Source organism: Dipteris shenzhenensis, chromosome 32 (assembly GCF_047967505.1).
Source record: "Dipteris shenzhenensis isolate YYH24624 ecotype China chromosome 32, Dip_SZ_1.0, whole genome shotgun sequence".
In the NCBI taxonomy this organism is placed as follows: domain Eukaryota; kingdom Viridiplantae; phylum Streptophyta; class Polypodiopsida; order Gleicheniales; family Dipteridaceae; genus Dipteris; species Dipteris shenzhenensis.
In genome coordinates, this window is record NC_141627.1 from 35,621,166 (window position 1) to 35,639,685 (window position 18,520).

Consider the following 18,520-nt stretch of genomic DNA (forward strand, 5'->3'; position numbering starts at 1 on the left):
ATCTTCCTAAATTATACACTTTTTTTGCTTCTTCATCACCGCCATAGCTCACCTTTCATCGCCATAGCTCGCCTTCTTTCCCCTCCTCCCCCATGCCGCCCTCCTCCCCCTCCCCTCCCCCATTCCTCCCCTCCCCCCCTTCCTTTCCCATCATCATTCGTTTTCCTCCCTCCCTTCCCCTTCTCTAGCATCTCCCTTCCACCCCGCCATGTGGAACCCCCCCCCTCCCCTCCCCCCTGCCGCTTCTTTCGAGCCCGACCGGCGCATCGCCAGCCGCGGGAAGGAGCCCTCTCGCTCCAAGACCCACTGGGACTATGTCCTCGAAGAGATGGCGTGGCTCGCTAAGGTGTGCGCGCGTTGGCTTCCTGTTTCTTAATTCTGTGGAACATGGCGAACTCTTTCGATTCTTTTTTTGAACTTTGCTGTCGCTGTTCCAAAGCGCATCGTTTCTTTGAAACGCATGCGGTTTTCCTTTGAGTTTGCTTGGTAACGACTTATCATTCCCTTAGTTGAAGCTCGAAGATCAAGTTTTTCCTGGAAGCATTGGTGTCTGGTATTAGTGGAATAATGTCCAATGCTCTTTTACGTGCTTAGTTCCAGCTTTATATTTTTTGCGACTCTTCTTTTTCGCTATAGATCGCAGCTGACACGTCACTCAAAAATTGCGGTTCTCAGGATTTCGAAAGCGAGCGCAAATTGAAGCTCAGCCAGGCCAAGAAGGTGGCTGTGAAGGTGTCCAAGAGTGGGCTGTCCAGTGAAGCCAAAGGACAACGGCGGCAAAAGGTACACCTAAGTCTCATACTTATAGAGGTTGACAAAGACCTGTCACGAACAAATTCTGGTCAATATTGAATGTGTGAAGTGAATGGCGTGCGGCAGATAGTCTCTCCATCATCGTGCACGTGCCCTGTGCATTTATCGTTCATGGGCCTCTCTTTGACGTCACATGAATGATCTTGCGGCAAGGAATCACGCATAATCTCACCATAGACTTCTAATTTGAAACAAAACAGAATCGTTCACGAAAGGCTGCTAATAAGCATGCAAAAGGAAAGGTAAGCACGCACCTACGGCCTATCGTATCTCCGGCGAGTTATAGTGGGGCAAAATATCAAGTCCAAATGTAGCGCCAGACGGCAACAATATTTGAGCCTATGCTTGGGTACTGCTTACCAATTTCTTGTTTTTGTTTTTGTCTTTTACTTTTTCTTTTTTTTCTTGTCTCTGGCAACTTTTTCTCTACGTTTGTTCTTTATGAAAACGAGCTTCAGAGTCCGTATACTTGAGCCTTCCTAGAATTCAAAGACTTTTTGGAGGTCCTCTTGGGTCTGTTTTTGGGTGTGCTTGCCACGAATTGTTCAATGTCAGTCTACAATTCTATGCTACAAATGTCCAAAACTTGCGTAAGCAATTCAAGCATTGATATAAGAACAATTGAAGTCCACATTCTTAATCGTGTCGCCGACCGCACAAGCTCAAGCTCGTGATTGATCTTTATATATGTGTGTGTGTGTGAGAGAGAGAGAGAGAGAGAGAGAGAGAGAGAGAGAGAAAACACCTCCGATGACAGAGGTTTACACTTTATAAGGGTACCAAATTATCTCCTAGTACTTTAATGAATAGAACAGGATCTGCTGCAAGGGAGATCTCTAGAAGTCCTCGTACTCTAAAACGCCAAGCAAGCCAATTAGGCTGAACTTTGTTTGATGAGGCAAAGCTATTGGATTGTGACCATGTTTGGATTTTACGGATCACCTTCCCGCCTCAGAGCCCTCATGAGGAGGACATGGGGGAGGTGTACCAGCAGCATGTTAAAGGTCAGAGAGAGGCCATGTGCACAGGTAGCCAGGCTGGCAGATCTGAGTGCATTTGAAGTCTGCCATGTAGGTAGCTTACGGAACTAATGCACAGGCCCTGGAAGAGGACAGAAGGGCAGACAGTGGAGCAGCATATGCAGCAGTGGGAACAGCAGGTTTGTGGCGGCTCAGGCACTATTCCCAGGCCCAGGAAAAAGGTGTCCGATGGCAAAAGGAGCAGACTGAGTTGGCAGCATGCTGGCTGAGGTCAAGTCCAGTCTGGGCAGTTGCAATAGCAGGACAGGTTGGCAGACTGCAGAAAGCACTCGGCCAGACAGGAGCACTCTCAAAGGAGGTGATCAGGCCAATAGGTGCCTGCCATGTGGCAGCATATATAAAGGGGCCCCATTGTTGAGGGTCCAGGTATCATCTCGGACCTTAGGTTTGAGCTGCTTCAGCAGGGAGGCCAGGGATCAGCATCCATTGTGCCTCAGGTTTGGGCTGCATCCAGAGCAGCAGGTAGGCTAGGAATACTTCAAGAGAACACTCGCTGCACCATCAGATCTTCAGCAGGAAGAAGAGCAGCAAATTGAGGTGTTGGAGCTGGATCTTTCCAGCCCAATGAAGTTCCATTAAAGCATGCAGGTTGAGGAAGATCAGAGGTCTGTGAAGGTAGAAGGCAGTCTATGGCAGTGTCAACAGTCCAAATCTAGGTAGCACATAGACTGTTAGATGGTGGTGGTTTGAGCACGAGAGTTTATAACAGGGGTTGCTTATTATATGCAATCTATATTTCTTGTTTTGGCTATTCTACGAGCATGCTCTAGAGTTGTATCTGTGGTTAGCATGCTAGTTTATCGGAGTGAGATGTGATTTATGCGTAGCATGATCCCTGGGCATATTCGTCCACTGTGGGAGTGTTGGCTACAGCAAGCATCCTCCATCTCTGTTTTCGAACATTATGTGTAATCTATTTCATGTTTTGGCTATTCTACTTCATGAGCATGCTCTAGATTTGTATCCGTGGCTAGCATACTAGTTTATCGGAGTGTATTTATGCTTGGATATATTCTTCCAGTGCGGGAGTGTGTGGCAGAAAGAAGTGGCAGCTGTGGAACGACGAAACACTCTGACAGTATATGTAATTAACAGAGTTGCCACTTATCTTTACAACTGCCTCTTTGGAAGGGTTGAAGTTGTATTCGGAGAGTGCCAACCTCTTAATCACTTGGAGGAGGATTGTATAACTGGATTGGGTCAATTATTTTTACTTTGTATCATGCTCAGCAATATGCTTGCCAGAACATTGAGTCATGGAAGAGTGCAAATGGAGAACCGTGAAGTTTCAAGCTTAACATTTGGCTGATCTTTGTGGCAACTTCTTGTACCATCAGCCCACGCATTGGTGGAGCATAATAGAGGTTCAGCTTTTCAGTACATTCTGTCGTTTTTAATAGATCTGAGTTTGTCTTTCATGCACTTGTTTTATGCCAATTCAATGCAAGCTAGCAATGGCCATATGTTTAAGCCTAGCTCTGCTATGTTTGGCATCTCAGCCTAATGACAAGTATCCTATTCGAAAAATAGAGTCCTTATTGCTTGAACCTCTCACGCAGTGGATAGATCTAGGAAACTCTTTCCAAACACTTATAGATGGACACACAAACCAAAAACCTCACTCAGAGAATGTACAGCAGAAAGAAGAGAAGGAGCACTCAGTCTTTATTTATCTATGGATGTGGGAAATCGCTCGCAGAAGAGCTGAACGTATCCAGCAGAGGTGCTGGGCAAAAGTATGCTCAGATAGGAGGCTAGTTATAGGCAGAGGGCTGAACCCTGCCCTGACTGAGTCTGTGCCAACACCCAACTGGTGTGTCCACTGAGTCTGTGCCAACACCCAACTGGTGTGTTGACTGTATCTGCCTGACTTTTGCTCTGCCCTGGCCCCTCCTCATATGGGGTCTCACAGGTGGGTCAGTGACTTCTAACATCCCCTCTCAATGACTCAATTCTGGGCCAATCCCCATGTGGCGAATGAGGTGCTCCAGTTGGTCTCTAGGAAGAGCCGTTCTGAACACAGCTGAGATGTTGCCAGAGGTCGGACAGTCCATTAATTCCACAATCTCGTTGATGATGAGCTCCTGGATTAAATGGTAAGACAGTGATGTGCTTCGTTTGTGCTTGAAACATGGGGTTCGTTGCAATGGCGATGCAATTCTGATTCTTGCACAAGATCACCGTTGCATCCTCCTGAAGAATGTCCATTTTCTCCAAAATTGATCTGAGCCACGTCTCGCAAGCAGTTTTGTCCTCTGGCTTCGTGGAAGAAAGGGCACCCGTTGGATGTTTCTTGCTCAACCATGAAATGACACCTAACACAGCATGAAACAAGAGCCTGAAGTTGAGCATTTGGCCCAATCTGAGGCACAGAAACCTCCCAGCTCCAAAACTGTGCTGTAGGTATTCCTGTGAGCTAGTCTGTGTGTGTGTGAGAGAGAGATCCATGGTGTGTGTGGTTTTCATCCGGTGAGGCAGGATATGATCTTCTCTTCTATTGGGTGCGTTGTTGGGCACTTTGCACCCTCTGGAAGGACGGCATACCGTTGGGTCTTTGGTGATCCCCCTCTGGCTAAATATTGGTTCTTTCGTGCCTCTTTGCGACAATCATTTTATGATTGTCTGCAGGCACGGGACATAGATTATCCAGCCTTCTTGTCATATAACGATGTCTTCTGATGTTTGTAGTTCTTAGTCCCTTTCTTTGGGCCTGTTTTTTGTAATATATTGACAGATGGATTTCACAAAAAAAAAAGGAGTGTGTGACATCAACATCATGGATCTTATGCATGTACATGGGGGCTATCTAAGTCAGCATCCACGCTCTAGACTCAGTAGATAGCATGGGCAAGCTTGCAAGAGAGTTTCAGTCATCATGCTGGTTGCATCAGGTGATGAGTTCATACAAGAGTGCCATGCATCGAGCAACTAAAAAACCTCGGGGTGCATATATATAATGGTTTGTGGCTGCCATAAGTTCTTGTCGTCCCTAAGCCCCTCCATTTATTGAGATATTTTGTTCCAAATCAGGTTTTCTCTAAAGCCCAGGATCTTCTTTGGACTGATGTAAATGTGTTAAAGTAAAATGCTGAACAAACAGCATCAAGAAGCAACATCCAACTTATAATATGACATCATGGTGCAATGACAGCAACATCATGGTGAAAACCCAACTTACATTATGACAAACGAGATTGACCAGCTCAAGATCCTTTGCTCATGCAGCTGATAAGGATGCGATTACAACTGTGATCGTTATACGTACCAGGTTCTAGTTTTCTGTGACATTCAAGCCAGCTAAAAATATTACTTAGAAGTCACAAGAAACCTTGGCAAATTGTTAGGGGTTTCAATGTGTTCGAAGCTTATGGAGGACCTGTTTCTTGCCTAATGCAGAACCTTCTGAGAAAATCTTATTTTGCCATGTTTCATTGTGGTGTGCTTGAAGCAAGGAATTTACTGGTCAAATCTAGGAAACCTTAATTGAGCTCTTGAAGCTCATGATCATGTCGGGACAAGCTGGCTGTCCTGTACTTGCTTTAATACTGATTAAGTCCTGCTGAGAGCTAGGGAACATAATTACTGAGAGAACATAAGTTCCTATCTATTTGCATTCTTAAGTCGAGTTGGTTGTGGATTTTTTCTTTGTTGATTCCATTATTCTGAAGTTTGGAAAGAATATTCCACCATGATTGGTACAGCATGGGATGGTAAGGTGAACATCAGCTGAACAGAAAACGTAGTTACGTCACGTGGGCATGAAGATTGTTGTGTGAAGCATCATAGAAATGAGAGATTGTTAAGGGGGGCGGGGGTTGAAGGTTAAATTGTAGACACCAATGCTCAGCTATAGAAGCAAAGTACCAGCGCACACACACACACACACATGCCTCAACCACTGAGTAAGACGTTAGAACCCCATCAGCAGGTAGGGCAGTTTTTGCTCTCCCTCTCCAGCCTCTCCTCTTGCTCTCCTCTCATCCTACAACCCCCCTCTCAGCCCACTGCCCCTCCTCCTTGCTCTCCTCTCTAGCATATCCTCCTTGCTCTCCTCAGTTCTTGCCCTCTCCTCTCCTCTCCTCTCCTCTCCAACCTCTCCTTCTTGCTCTCCTCTCCTCCTTGCTATCCTCAGCCGTTGCCCTCTTCTCCTTGCTCTCCTCAGCCCTTGCCCTCTCCTTTCCTCCTTGTTGTCCTCTCAGGCCTTGTTGTATGACATATGTATTAATAATAATTACATATATAATATATATTTTATTAACCTTAAAAACCGAAACTCCGTTTCCACTGTCTCTTTTGGTGCCTGAAACTCCGAAACTCCGTTTCCTGCCCATTTCCATTCCCCATTTCCAAAACTCCTGGGAACCATGCTTGTAACCTTATTTGAGTTCCTGATTGATTCTTTAGAGTGTTTTGAACACCATGATCACACTTTACATTTATTTCGTAGTCTGTTTGGAGGACAACCATTGTGGCTTATTGTCATATGTAATTGCTTATAGTTTCCCATCTACTTGTGCTTCGTGTGTTTCTCAATCTTTATACTGATCATGTTCTGGCTTGTTTGTCCAAAACCATGTCGATTTTTGCAAAGCTTATATTCAGAAGGGAAAAAGCATTTGTTAAAAAAAAGAAAAATGGTAATTTGTAACTTCCAGCACATGGCTTGACTAAGATAGATTGCAAGGCAAGGGGCATTCAGTATTTGTATAGGCACCTGGTTTTATTCTTGACTAGGCAAGATTGTTTTCCTGATCTGGTTGCTCTTTGCAATGCTTGCCATATGAAGGTCTGTATTTATCAGAGGAAGTGTTAAGATGCTGATTTCAAGGGTATGTCTACAGGAAGAGGAACAGCGCATTCGCAGGGTCGCGAGCAGCATTGCAAAGGATGTGAAGAAATTCTGGACAAAGATTGAAAAACTGGTACATTTATTTCAATTGTTCATGATAACAGAAAATAGGCTTGATATTAGAAGGTATTCAGTTGACCTAATTTTGAGGGGAGAATGATTGTCCTTTAAAGTGGAGGACTGCTTTGCAGTGCCCTTTTTTCTCATTTGCTTCTTGGAGTCTACAGATTATCTATAAGCACCAGTTAGAGCTTGAAGGGAGAAAAAAAAAGGCGCTGGATAAACATCTTGATTTTCTTGTTGGCCAAACAGAAAGGTAATCTCGCTGTTGTTTAGATGCATGCTATTAGTTCAAATTGCCTAAGCTGCAAGATTCTAAAACTTACAGTATGCCTTCTTCTATTTTTATAATTAAGATGCTATTCTTTTGAGCATTTGTCTGATTAGATTAGATAATATGCCTTCCAGATCAGTTCAAAGCACTTGAACTGCACGATTCCAATCATACTGTATGCGGTCTTCTATCTTTAGAGTTCATATGCCCTTTTTTTGGGCATATTCCTTATGCTGGTAACTTCCACCATGTTGTGGCAGATATTCAACTATGCTGGCAGAGATCTGGGCTGATGCTCCAACGACAGAGCCTGAAAACAGGCTGCTTCTGTTACCACCACCTGCTTCAACTTCGGATGATGGGACAATCGGAGACAGTCCTTTAAAGCAGGAACCTTTGCATGTCGATGTTGAGGCAAGAATTGATGGCAAAACGGAGACCAATTCGATAGGTGTGCATATACAGGGACCAAAGCAGACGGATTCTGATGTAGAAGAATCAAAACAGAATCATTCCATGGATGCAAGAGAAACACACATAAAGTCTGTGAGACTTCTCGGAGTGGGACACCAACAGAAAGAATCTGTAGTTGCAGAAGGAGATTCACAAACACACTTGGTTTCTGACGTAGACAAGGGTGTAGATTCTACCACAAATTTGGGTAGATGGATAGATTCTGCCTCTGCAACAGATATGACAAATCAACATCAAAGTGAGAGGCCCCAAATAAAAAGGGAGAAAGAGGATGAGGATGCTGAGTTCTCCCTGGAAAGCATGGAAGAAGTGCGATACTTGAAACTTGTTGCCAAAATCTTGTTTTCCTTTTGGTACTGTATATATGCTGATTGGTTATGCCAGATATATGCATGTCAGCTTTTCAAAAATGTTTGCTAATTGCAGGAGGATGATTTTTCCACGTTGGAGGCTGATGAAGCTTTGATCACAGAGGATGAGAGGAGAGAGGAGTTACTTGCACTGGAAAGAGAGGCCTCTCTTCCTCTTGATGAGCTATTGAAATTGTATGGTTCAAGAACAGGTATCATTACCATCCCAGTTCTGATCTTGTTGTTATTTTAAAGCCATTGGCATCCAAATTCTTGTTTATTGAAAAATAAGAGAAGGTGCTGATACAGTGAGTATTAGCTTGTTATGATCTCAAATTGGTTCTTTTTGAATTTTGTTATAGGTCTGTTTCTTGTAATGCCTCAGGAAACTACCCATACAACGTGTGACTGTTGGATCTGTAGATACCCAGGTCGGATAAACCTATCCTTTGTCAAGCGAAGGAAATGGTCTTTGCACAATGTGGCAGGTGGCTGCTTTGGGGACAACCATGTCCTCTGGGTATACACGTGCCACAAATCATTTCTGATAATCTGGTGAATCTCTTGTTGCGTCAGATGTAGGTAGGGTGCATCAGGAAAGTATTGTTATGGGAGAAGGTGGTCCATGGACATGCCACTGAAACCACTTGTTAACCCATTCATATGTGATGCATCTGTGTGTAGAGGCCTTGCAGCAAAATCTGCCAATATGATGCCCTAGGAATCATGCATGATGGCATTATCACCTGTAGTGAATCAAATCGGACCCATTCATTGCTCTTATGAGATCTACTCCGCAGAGAGACCCTGCATATAATGCTGCTGGTACGACTGAAGAGTCAAAGAGAATTGTCCTGTGGCTAGATGGCCTGGGCTGATGGTTTCATGGTAAATTGTTTAAGCATTTTTTTGCTTTTAAATGCTCGTTTGGGAAAGACTAAAATGAATTTGTATTGTATTCACAAGCAATTGTAGCTTGAATGAAGAGAACGTGGACTAATGTTTGATTAGCCTTCTCCTTTAGTGCTAGCGTTTGTCATGACTAAGTCTGCCCTTCACCTCCAGAGTGCTGACAGAAACTTAGTACAAAGACCTTTGCATAAATAGATGCTCAAGTGTGTAGGTGTGAATGTGTATTTGAGAGCATATGTTTATACTATGCTCTACATCCACTGTTGGGTACTGATGACGTCGGTGGGGATGTCATAGTAGCTAGTCCCTGCTATGGGTGATGAGTTTGTGGGTTTCAACCTTGTATTGACCATCATGAGATTGCAACTGCACACTGTGTCATGGCTTCAGAGGACGAGTTTGGGCATGTTCCTGGATTCATCTAGATATAAGCTCCCGCCATATTAGCGGGCATCCAAATTGCACCTTGTGAAGTTTTTGTCCATGTTTGCGGCTTGCTGATATTGCAATAAATTCGTTCTATTGTAAGTGCTGCGCTGCCCTATCGGCTAGATTGTCTAAGAAGAGAGAGTGGACTACTTTTTGATTAGCCTTCGCCTTTAGTGCTAGCCCTTGTCACAATTGAGTTTGCCCTTCACCTCTGAGTGCTTATAGATTCTCAGTATGAAGACTTTGTATGAATGGATTCTCAAATACGTCTGGGGGGTGTGGATGTGTATTTGTGAGGGCATATGTTTTAACTATTGTCTACATCCACTGTTGGGCATTGATGACATCAGTGGGGATGTCATAGTAGCTAGTCCTTTTATGCGTGATGGAGTTTATGGTTTTCAACCTTGTGACTATCATGAGATTGAAGTTACAGACTGTGTTGAGTTTTTGCATGTTCCTAGATTCATCTAGATATATGCTGGTTTCATGGTACACTTGGCGCTCATGAACACTCATTCCCAAGTACGTGTAGAGATGTGACATGTCGAAGGTGGGCGTCACTAGCATTGAACACCATGACCTTGGTTTTACCAAGGTCTATCCCATCAGGTACCCATGTCTCTTTTATTTTTCTCTCAGCCCTATTATCTATGTTGTGAATTGCTCTCTCATGAATCGAGTGCTACACATTGCAGACGATGGCATTTGGGCAATGGTGACTCTACAAGAAAGTGGTGGGCAAAGTTCACACACTACAGCGGGTGTCGGAGCTAATGAGTAGCACCACCTGCGAATGAGGTCTATCCCCTAATAGGGGTAATACTTGATATATTTCTTTATCTCCAATGATGCTTAGCCTGAATCACTATGGAATAGTTATTCTCGGAATAAACCCCTGGAGTTTGAAGGCATACATCTGTTGGTGGACAGAAAATGCAAGAAGAAGCTGAGTCTTTACCCTGAACTTCCACAAAGGATAGTTCGTTCCGTCAAGCATGCTTGCTTCTGTGAACTTTGAAGTTCAGACCTACAAGAGACAATGCCATACACTTCCACAGAAATATTACTCTCCACATGGAGCTCCAGGATAGAAGAAAAGAGAGGAGAGGAGTTGGCTCTGAGAAGCTGGCTGGACTGAGTGCTATGTGAAACACCATGTAGAAAAACAGAGAGAGAGACTTGCCCAGGATAGAAAGCTCACGCGAGTTCAATTCATCAAATAATTTTAGAAAAAACATAGTAAACTGTACTGTATACGTATTGTAGCAACAAAATAGTGAACCTGGAAGCAATGGTCCACTGTAGGACTCCTACAATATGTAGGAAACACTGCTGCACCAACACTCCTGCTGCACGACCTCAATTAGAAGTCTCAGTAGGCAGAGGTAGGTGGGGGGATATGCACTGGAAGTAGGGGGAGAATGTAGGAGAGGCTGTGAAGGTCTGTTTTTAGTGGCTGGAAAGCCCCTTATTGGCTGACTGGCCCTGTTTCGGGCCGACCCTTTTTAGAGTTTGGCCAACCTGTCCAGCATACCAACAGGCTACCGACGAGTCTGCTGCTCGTTGACATGTTCACTGGCCTATAAAAGGCGCACTGCAGAGGTCAGTTCCGTCACAGTGGCGGCTGCTGTACTGCAGTCTCCAGCAGCTATTGCTGTGCCTAAACACAGGGCCACACAGCCCTAAAAACTAATCCAAGAAGTATCTCTCTCCAGCCCTTACACCTGCACCAAATCAGGGCATAATAAACCAACCCAAAATTTCCCAGGCAGGCCCAATGTCCCGTGACGGGCTGACGGGAGACACTGCCTTTTCCAACACCTTACACCTGGCAGGCTTGGAAATCAAGCTGAAACCTCACAAAATTGACACGTTGCTACAAGACCATTAGTCTTCCGTTTATTATATCCTTTCTTTCTATTATGGGCAGTTAAATACTGCCAATTAGCTTTCAAAGTATTTCCAATTCAGCTAAATACTGCCAATTTATTTTGAACTATCTCATGTTTTAATCTAAATCTACGAGTGTCTGTTTTGTACCAGTGTCTATAATCAAAATGGCTAGTGGTTTAAACGCTTTATAGAGCTGACTAACACTTGTGCTTTAAACTCATTATAGAGCTGACTCTTTTAAAGGACATTTTAAGGTGATGCAGGGACGGAGGTGAGAGGTGAACATGAAATTGAGAGGGCCGACATGGAACTGGAGAAAGAGGAGGAAGATGCTGAATTCTCCATGGAAAGCGCGGAAGACGTGGTGTGAGACTTGGATCTTTTGCAACGTATCTTTTTTTACATGAAAATTGTCCGTGGTTGGGGAATTCATTGGTTAAGCATGTTATGATGAAGCAACTCTGCTTTGTGCAGGAGGATGATTTCTCTACTTTGGAGGCTGATGAAGCGCTGATCACAGAGGATGAGAGAAAAGAGGAGTTGCTTGAACTCGAAAGAGAGGCCTCTCTTCCGCTTGAAGATCTATTGAAATTATATAGCTCTGGAAGAGGTATTCAAACTTCTTGATCATCATCTCTCTCTCAAAGCCATTGGCATCCAAATGTGTCTTCCTTTTAATAAAGAATTTGCTAATGTAGTATCCAATGACTTGTTATTGTCAAGAGTGGCAGCGGAAGATGTAGGCAAACTGAAGCTACAGAATCACACAGAGAATACTAGAGACAACAAGATGTGCCACAAACAGATCTGCAGTAACTCAGCCCATAAACCAGGGCAGCAACTGTAATACAAGGAGTCCTGAACAGGAGCTGCAGAAGGGGCTGAACTGGAGCAGAGGATAGGGGCACAAGGCGGCTGGAGCCTGAGAGCACGGAGGCTGGAGGAGCCTGGAGCGAGGAGGCAGGAGGAGCCTGGAGCGAGGAGGCAGGAGCCTGAGGCGAGGAGGCTGGAGCCTAGGAACGAGGAGGCTGGAGCGAGGAGGTAGAAGGAGCCTGGAGCGAGGAGACAGGAGCCTGAGGCGAGGAGGCTGGAGCCTAGGAACGGGGAGGCTGGAGGAGCCTGGAGCGAGGAGGCAGGAGGAGCTCCACCAGAAGATATCAAATGAGGAAGGGGAAGGGCCCTTATGTAGGGGAGGCCAGGGTAGGTGGTCGGTCCAGTTGGCCTAGCTGGTCGGCCAGCCAACTGGGCCGACCAGCTGGTCGGCCAGGAGCTGTCCCCCTTTATCCCCCGCTTTGGCCCTGTCTCGTGGGTGCCCCCTTTGAGTGTAGGAATAGCCTCTGACCGATGGAAAATAGTGTCAGATACAAGTGTAGAATCGGGAATGAAAGAACCTCACGAGGGGCGGGCACACCCACAAAGAAGCCCTCACTCAGAGCAGTGTGCACACAAGTACACTGTAGACAGGAGATGCATATAATGCTAACAGTTATGTGATTCTTTCAATGAGTATCTGCATAGGTAAGCTCCTTGTTAAGATGTGGAATATTTTCCAATCATCTGTAGATCAACAAATTTTGTTTTGAAATAGACCTTGTATACATTTTAACGGTAGTTGAGAATGTCAAAATGGCTATCACTGTTGCAGCTTACCATTAGCTTAGATATGGTAAGGTTGCACAACGCAATCAGGCTAAGTGGCTTTGTTTGATGATGTCAGTGGGGATGTCATAGTAGCTAGTCCTTGCTATGCGTGATGGAGTTTATGGTTTTTAATCTTATGAGTGACTCTCGTGAGATTGAAACTGCACTATGTTGTGTTTTTAGAGGATGAGTTTGGGAATGTTCCTGGATTCATCTAGGTATATTAGCTTACACAAAGAAAATTTGAGTGAAAGAAGTTTTAGTTGGCATAAAGAGTTTACAATCACCACTATGCCATATGCGCCCAAAATTGAACAAGGCTTTGGATGCCTTTAATTGGCATAAGTAGTTTACAATCACCAAAATGTCATATGAGCCCAAAATTGAACAATAAAATTTGGGCCCTCGGCATTTAGATCCCCCGATTTGACACCTTAGGGTCGTCTTTTGTCCATTCCTCATCCTCATCATCCATGTCCAAGCTGTTAAATACATCAGTAATTAACTCTTGAATCATACATTCAATGAAACCAAATATAAGAACGCTAAAGGTGTAACATGTTAGTAGTGGGTTACTTCCAACGAAGTTATCAATGTGGAGATTCACCCTATCTTCTCGGATTTCTTCTTAGATCTTTTTTAGTGAGTGTTAGAACTTGTACATGGCTCACCACGGATTTCCCTAAGTGCTGGCACCCCCTTCCATAGGGGTTGGGGGTAACCTGTGGGGTTTGGGTGGGCTTAGAAAGCACTAAAGCCCCATGTCCCACAGTCACTTGGTCCTTCCCTCCATCTCACCTCCCTCCGTTCGTACAGAAAGACCTCGAGGGTCCCTTCTGTCTGAGCACGGCTCACCCATGTTGAGCCTAATCAAGAGTCTTGTGCACTCACAATGTCTCTCCTTGTGTTTTCCTTGGTCCTTAAGCCTTGTTTGGGTCAAAACCCAAAGACGGATTGTGTAATAAATTACTGTGGAAAAGACTAAGAAATAGTGGTATACATCACCAATTCTAGGTGCTCACATGAGAAGTCATGGCATGCCTTATTTTGATCCATTATGGTAGTGGTGGGAGTGATCTTGTACAATCGACCCCCATTCACCAAGCTTGTCACTTATGGGCCTTCATACGGGAGTGGGAGAGGTGGTTTAAGATGCTTAAAGATTTACAAGGTCAAAAACAGGTTTGTACAAAAGTATGTAAATATGCAAAATAGAGAGCACCAAATATCAGAAGATGAGTTATAGTGGTGGGAGTAATTTTGTACAACGGACTGCCCATGTGCCAAGTTTGTTGCTTATGGGCCTTCCTACGACAATGGGAGGAGAATGATGCTTTAGATGCTTCAAGGATTTACAAGGATGCATAACACGTTAGTACAAAAGCATGTAAATATGCGAAATAGAAATCACCACATATCAGAAAATGAATTATCAATAGCCCAAGTCTCGGAGTCTATCTTCACAAGTTGGATGCATGAGTAAAAATTATATAAATTAAGTCACCCAAAAAAATTCTTGAAGTTGGTAGCCCAAGTCTCCGAGTTTATCTTCAGAAGGCTTAAAATTAAATCTGGCTTTGTCATTTTTACTTCCTTATTTGTGGCATGTCTGGTAGTATTGATAATTGATCATTTGTATTTTGATGTGAACTTGCCAAGAAGTTACAGGGGACTGTCTCTAACCCAACATGTTTGGTCAGAGTGCAAAAATACGGAGGAAGTAGAGACTGGTGACAATACTGCTGACACAGCTACTGCAACTCAATTGGCACAACCAGCAGAGATTATTTATGGTAGCTTCCAGACCACCTTTTACTTGTTGTTTGGTTGTTTACCAAAAAAGGTGTATATGCCAGTTTCATGTTGTTTAGTGCACCAAACAGTAAAGAACGTTGCCTACATTTGGAAGGACCAGATTTAGATCCTTGTTTCTCACATTTACTGTTTTTTCCATTTGTTGGTTTTTTGTCAAAGATTCACATGGAATTGTTCCTGAACTTATTTGTTTCTGATAGGGAGCAACAATTTCGAGGAGGGGGAGACTGTCAACAACATTGCTGATGCAGCTGCTGCAGCCCGATCAGCACAACCAACAGGATTCACATTTTGTACAACTAAGGTGCGCACAAAGCTGCCATTTCTGCTGAAGCATTCTCTTCGGGAGTATCAGCACATAGGCCTGGACTGGTTAGTCACTATGTATGAAAGGCGGCTGAATGGGATTCTGGCAGATGAGATGGGTCTTGGCAAGACGATCATGACAATTGCTTTGCTGGCTCATTTGGCTTGTGACAAAGGCATATGGGGCCCCCATCTTATCGTGGTACCAACGAGTGTAATGCTCAATTGGGAAATGGAATTTATGAAATGGTGTCCTGCTTTTAAAATCTTGACTTATTTTGGGTCTGCAAAAGAACGGAAGGTTAAACGGCAGGGTTGGTCTAAAGCAAATTCCTTTCATGTCTGTATCACTACCTATAGGCTTGTCATACAAGATGCAAAGGCTTTTAAACGGAAAAAATGGAAGTATCTGATCTTGGATGAGGCACATCTGATCAAGAATTGGAAATCACAAAGGTGGCAAACTTTGCTAAATTTCAACTCAAAGAGGAGGATCCTTCTCACAGGGACACCACTACAAAATGATCTCATGGAACTGTGGTCCCTTATGCACTTTCTTATGCCTCATGTTTTTCAGTCACATCAGGAGTTTCGTGACTGGTTTAACAATCCGATCACAGGAATGATAGAAGGTCAAGAGCAGATTAACAAGGAGCTCGTGGATCGCTTGCATAATGTGTTGCGTCCCTTCATACTGAGGCGTTTGAAACAGGATGTGGAGAAGCAACTTCCTAAGAAGTTTGAGCATGTGATAAGATGCAGGTTGTCAAAGCGCCAGCGAAACTTGTATGAAGATTTCATGGCAAGTTCAGACACTCAAGCCACATTAGCAAGTGGGAATTTTCTTGGCTTAATAAATGTGTTGATGCAGCTGCGAAAGGTTTGCAATCACCCAGATCTATTTGAAGGCCGGCCAATCGTAAGCTCATTTGACATGCCTGGTATTGATCTCCACTTGAGTGCAGCTGTTTCGTCAGCAATCCGTGGATTGTCTGACATGCCCGATTTGGTGAAATGGAACCTACTTCTCAGTCAGCTTGAATTTGAATTGTCAGCCTGGGAAGCTGATGAGGTGCAGAATCTTGCCACTCCAGCAAGATTGATTGAGGAGATAGGAAGCTCAGGGGAAGATGGTTGGGATGCCGATAAAACAGACGTCAAAAGTGAAAGCATCATTGATGAGATCCAGAAGACTTTGAGTGAAGGACGAAGAGAGAGGAAGCAGCAAAGGACTGCAGCCCTTGGCTTGCTGAATGCTTTGTGGTGTAATAGAGCTCCACTTTATGGCTTGCAGCTTAGAAAACAGTTGAGCATTGAGCATCCTGTGTATGATGCTCACAGTATCAAGGCAGATCCCTTTCGTTACATGGAAGTAGCTTCTAATATTACTGATTTGGTACAATTACCATCCACACGCTGTGAAGGACTAATGGACCTACTTCAGGCTTTTGTATTTGCAATACCAGCAGCACGATCTCCCCCCCCTGTCGCATGGTGTAGTCATCCCTCAACCTCCAGTGTTTTCTTCAAAGCAGAGTTTTACGATGATTGCAAAGAAAGGGTTAGCTCTTTATTGACCTTCCTGAGACGGATTCTTGTTCGTCGTGAGCTTTTTTTCCCAGATAGGAGGCTACTTCAATTTGACTGTGGGAAGCTACAGGAGTTGGCAGTATTGTTACGCCGCTTGAGGTCAGAGAGTCACAGGGCATTGATTTTTACACAGATGACCAAGATGCTCGACGTTTTGGAGAGTTTCGTTAATCTACATGGATATACGTATTTGCGACTTGATGGGTCAACAAAGCCAGAAGAAAGGCAGATTTTGATGCAACGTTTTAATACAAATCCTAAGATTTTCCTCTTTATACTTTCTACTCGAAGTGGAGGTGTGGGAGTGAACTTGGTGGGTGCTGATACTGTGATCTTTTATGATAGTGACTGGAATCCAGCCATGGACCAACAAGCTCAAGATAGATGCCACCGCATCGGTCAAACTCGTGAGGTACACATTTACAGACTTATTAGTGAAAGTACAATTGAAGAGAATATTTTGAAGAAAGCAAATCAAAAACGTTTCCTGGATGATCTTGTCATCCAGAAAGGAAGCTATGATACCGAGTTTTTCAAAAAACTAGATCCTATGGAGCTTCTGTCTGGATTGAAGGGAGTGAAAGTTGGGCCACGTGCAGTCTCTGGATTGGCTTCTGAGGCAGCTGTGACTGTCCAAGGTCCAATGCATGAGCTTTCTAATGTAGATGTTGAGGCTGCTTTGAAAAATGCAGAAGATGAAGCAGATTATATGGCATTGAAAAAAGTAGAACAGGAGGAAGCGGCTGAGAACCAAGAGTTCATGGAGGAGGGATATTCTGGTAATATTGATGAGGACGAATGTCCTGATGATTTTGATGAAGGCAAGGTTTTATGTGAGAAAGGAAGTCACACACTGGATGGTCCTTCGGGGACCCAAAAATCTGAGGCAGATGATACTCCTGTTGTCATCGACTCCAAAGACATAGCTGTTATTCATACAGATCCAGATGAGGACATGGATATGCTGGCTGATGTGAAACAAATGGCTGCAGTTGCAGCTGCAGCTGGGCAAGGCTCTGTCTCATTTGATGATCAACTCTCTCCTGCTGAAAGATATGCCATGCGCTTTTTGGAGCTCTGGGAGCCGATAATTGACAAAGATGCAGTTCAGATGCAAGTTGCAGTTGAAGAAACAGAGTGGGAATTGGACCGGTTAGAGCGACTCAAACAAGAGCAGGAAGCTGATATTGATGAAGACAATGAACCTCTTGTTTATGAAAGTAAGCATTTTGAGTTTTGGACTTTATTTTACAAAACGTGTAGAGTGCTATATTTTATTACCAAGCTGTGTTGGAGAAATGCATGGAGAGACCCATTGGCAAGCTTAAAATTGTAAATGTCTATGTTGAGTTTTTCTAAAACAGAAATTCATATCTGGTATTCTTAGGATATGTTTGCATGCTGGTTTGCCATATGCACCTTCTTTAGTCTCAGCAGCCCTGGGTGCCGAAAGAGATGTTTTGGCTACTTGCTTAGCTGCGAGTCTTAAACTTGTTGAATGTGGGTGGCTGACGTCAATCCATCTTTCTTTCTTGTCACCTGGCTCAAAATTCTCTGGCCTGGTTCGTCCTTCCTTGTCTGCCCCCCTTGCATATGGGGATGCTTCCTGAATTTATCTTTGAAATACATCTTATAACCAGTTGCCATATCTTTCCATGAGGGCATTCTTGAGCTCCAAGCTCTGAAGCTTGTTATCATTGCATTGACCTCCCACAACCATCACTCGTCCCTCCACATCCTACGCATCATTTGCCATCATCTCCTTGACAAGAGTAGTTTTTCAGAACAGCAGTGAAGGGCCGGGGGCGTTCAGGGTTTAAGCTTTGTTGGACTGCCATGGATGAATGATGGACTCTTTCAAATGGGCAGTGTGAAGGAAACCGAACCCTACATCCCTCTTCTCTTGCTGCTTTTTGACATAGGAGTTTGTGTGTACCATATCTCCATTCTGCAGAATAGAAAAGGAGATGTTCACATCAGAGTTTGTCAGTACCCTATCTCCATTCTAGCGGAATAAATTGCACATAAATGCTGTTTTTATGGCCTCAAATGTACTATTCATGGATTAAAT

At 44.0% G+C, this 18,520-nt stretch overlaps 1 protein-coding gene across 2 annotated transcripts in view; it reads left to right on the forward strand.

Moving 5' to 3' along the window:
* The first annotated feature begins 286 nt into the window (after positions 1 to 286).
* Positions 287 to 18,520, forward strand: part of PIE1 (SNF2 domain-containing protein / helicase domain-containing protein) — a 41,200-nt gene continuing 22,966 nt past the window's right edge. The window contains exons 1-10 of one of the 2 annotated variants that reach the window (XM_087370420.1): positions 287 to 346; positions 676 to 783; positions 6,695 to 6,775; positions 6,930 to 7,018; positions 7,297 to 7,819; positions 7,937 to 8,072; positions 11,352 to 11,461; positions 11,572 to 11,707; positions 14,439 to 14,531; positions 14,754 to 17,669. In XM_087370420.1, coding sequence (XP_087226546.1) covers positions 329 to 346; positions 676 to 783; positions 6,695 to 6,775; positions 6,930 to 7,018; positions 7,297 to 7,819; positions 7,937 to 8,072; positions 11,352 to 11,461; positions 11,572 to 11,707; positions 14,439 to 14,531; positions 14,754 to 17,669 — 4,210 coding nt within the window. In that variant the 5' untranslated portion in view covers positions 287 to 328. The remainder of the gene's footprint in view (positions 347 to 675; positions 784 to 6,694; positions 6,776 to 6,929; positions 7,019 to 7,296; positions 7,820 to 7,936; positions 8,073 to 11,351; positions 11,462 to 11,571; positions 11,708 to 14,438; positions 14,532 to 14,753; positions 17,670 to 18,520) is intronic. The other variant, XM_087370421.1, reaches the window with a different exon arrangement.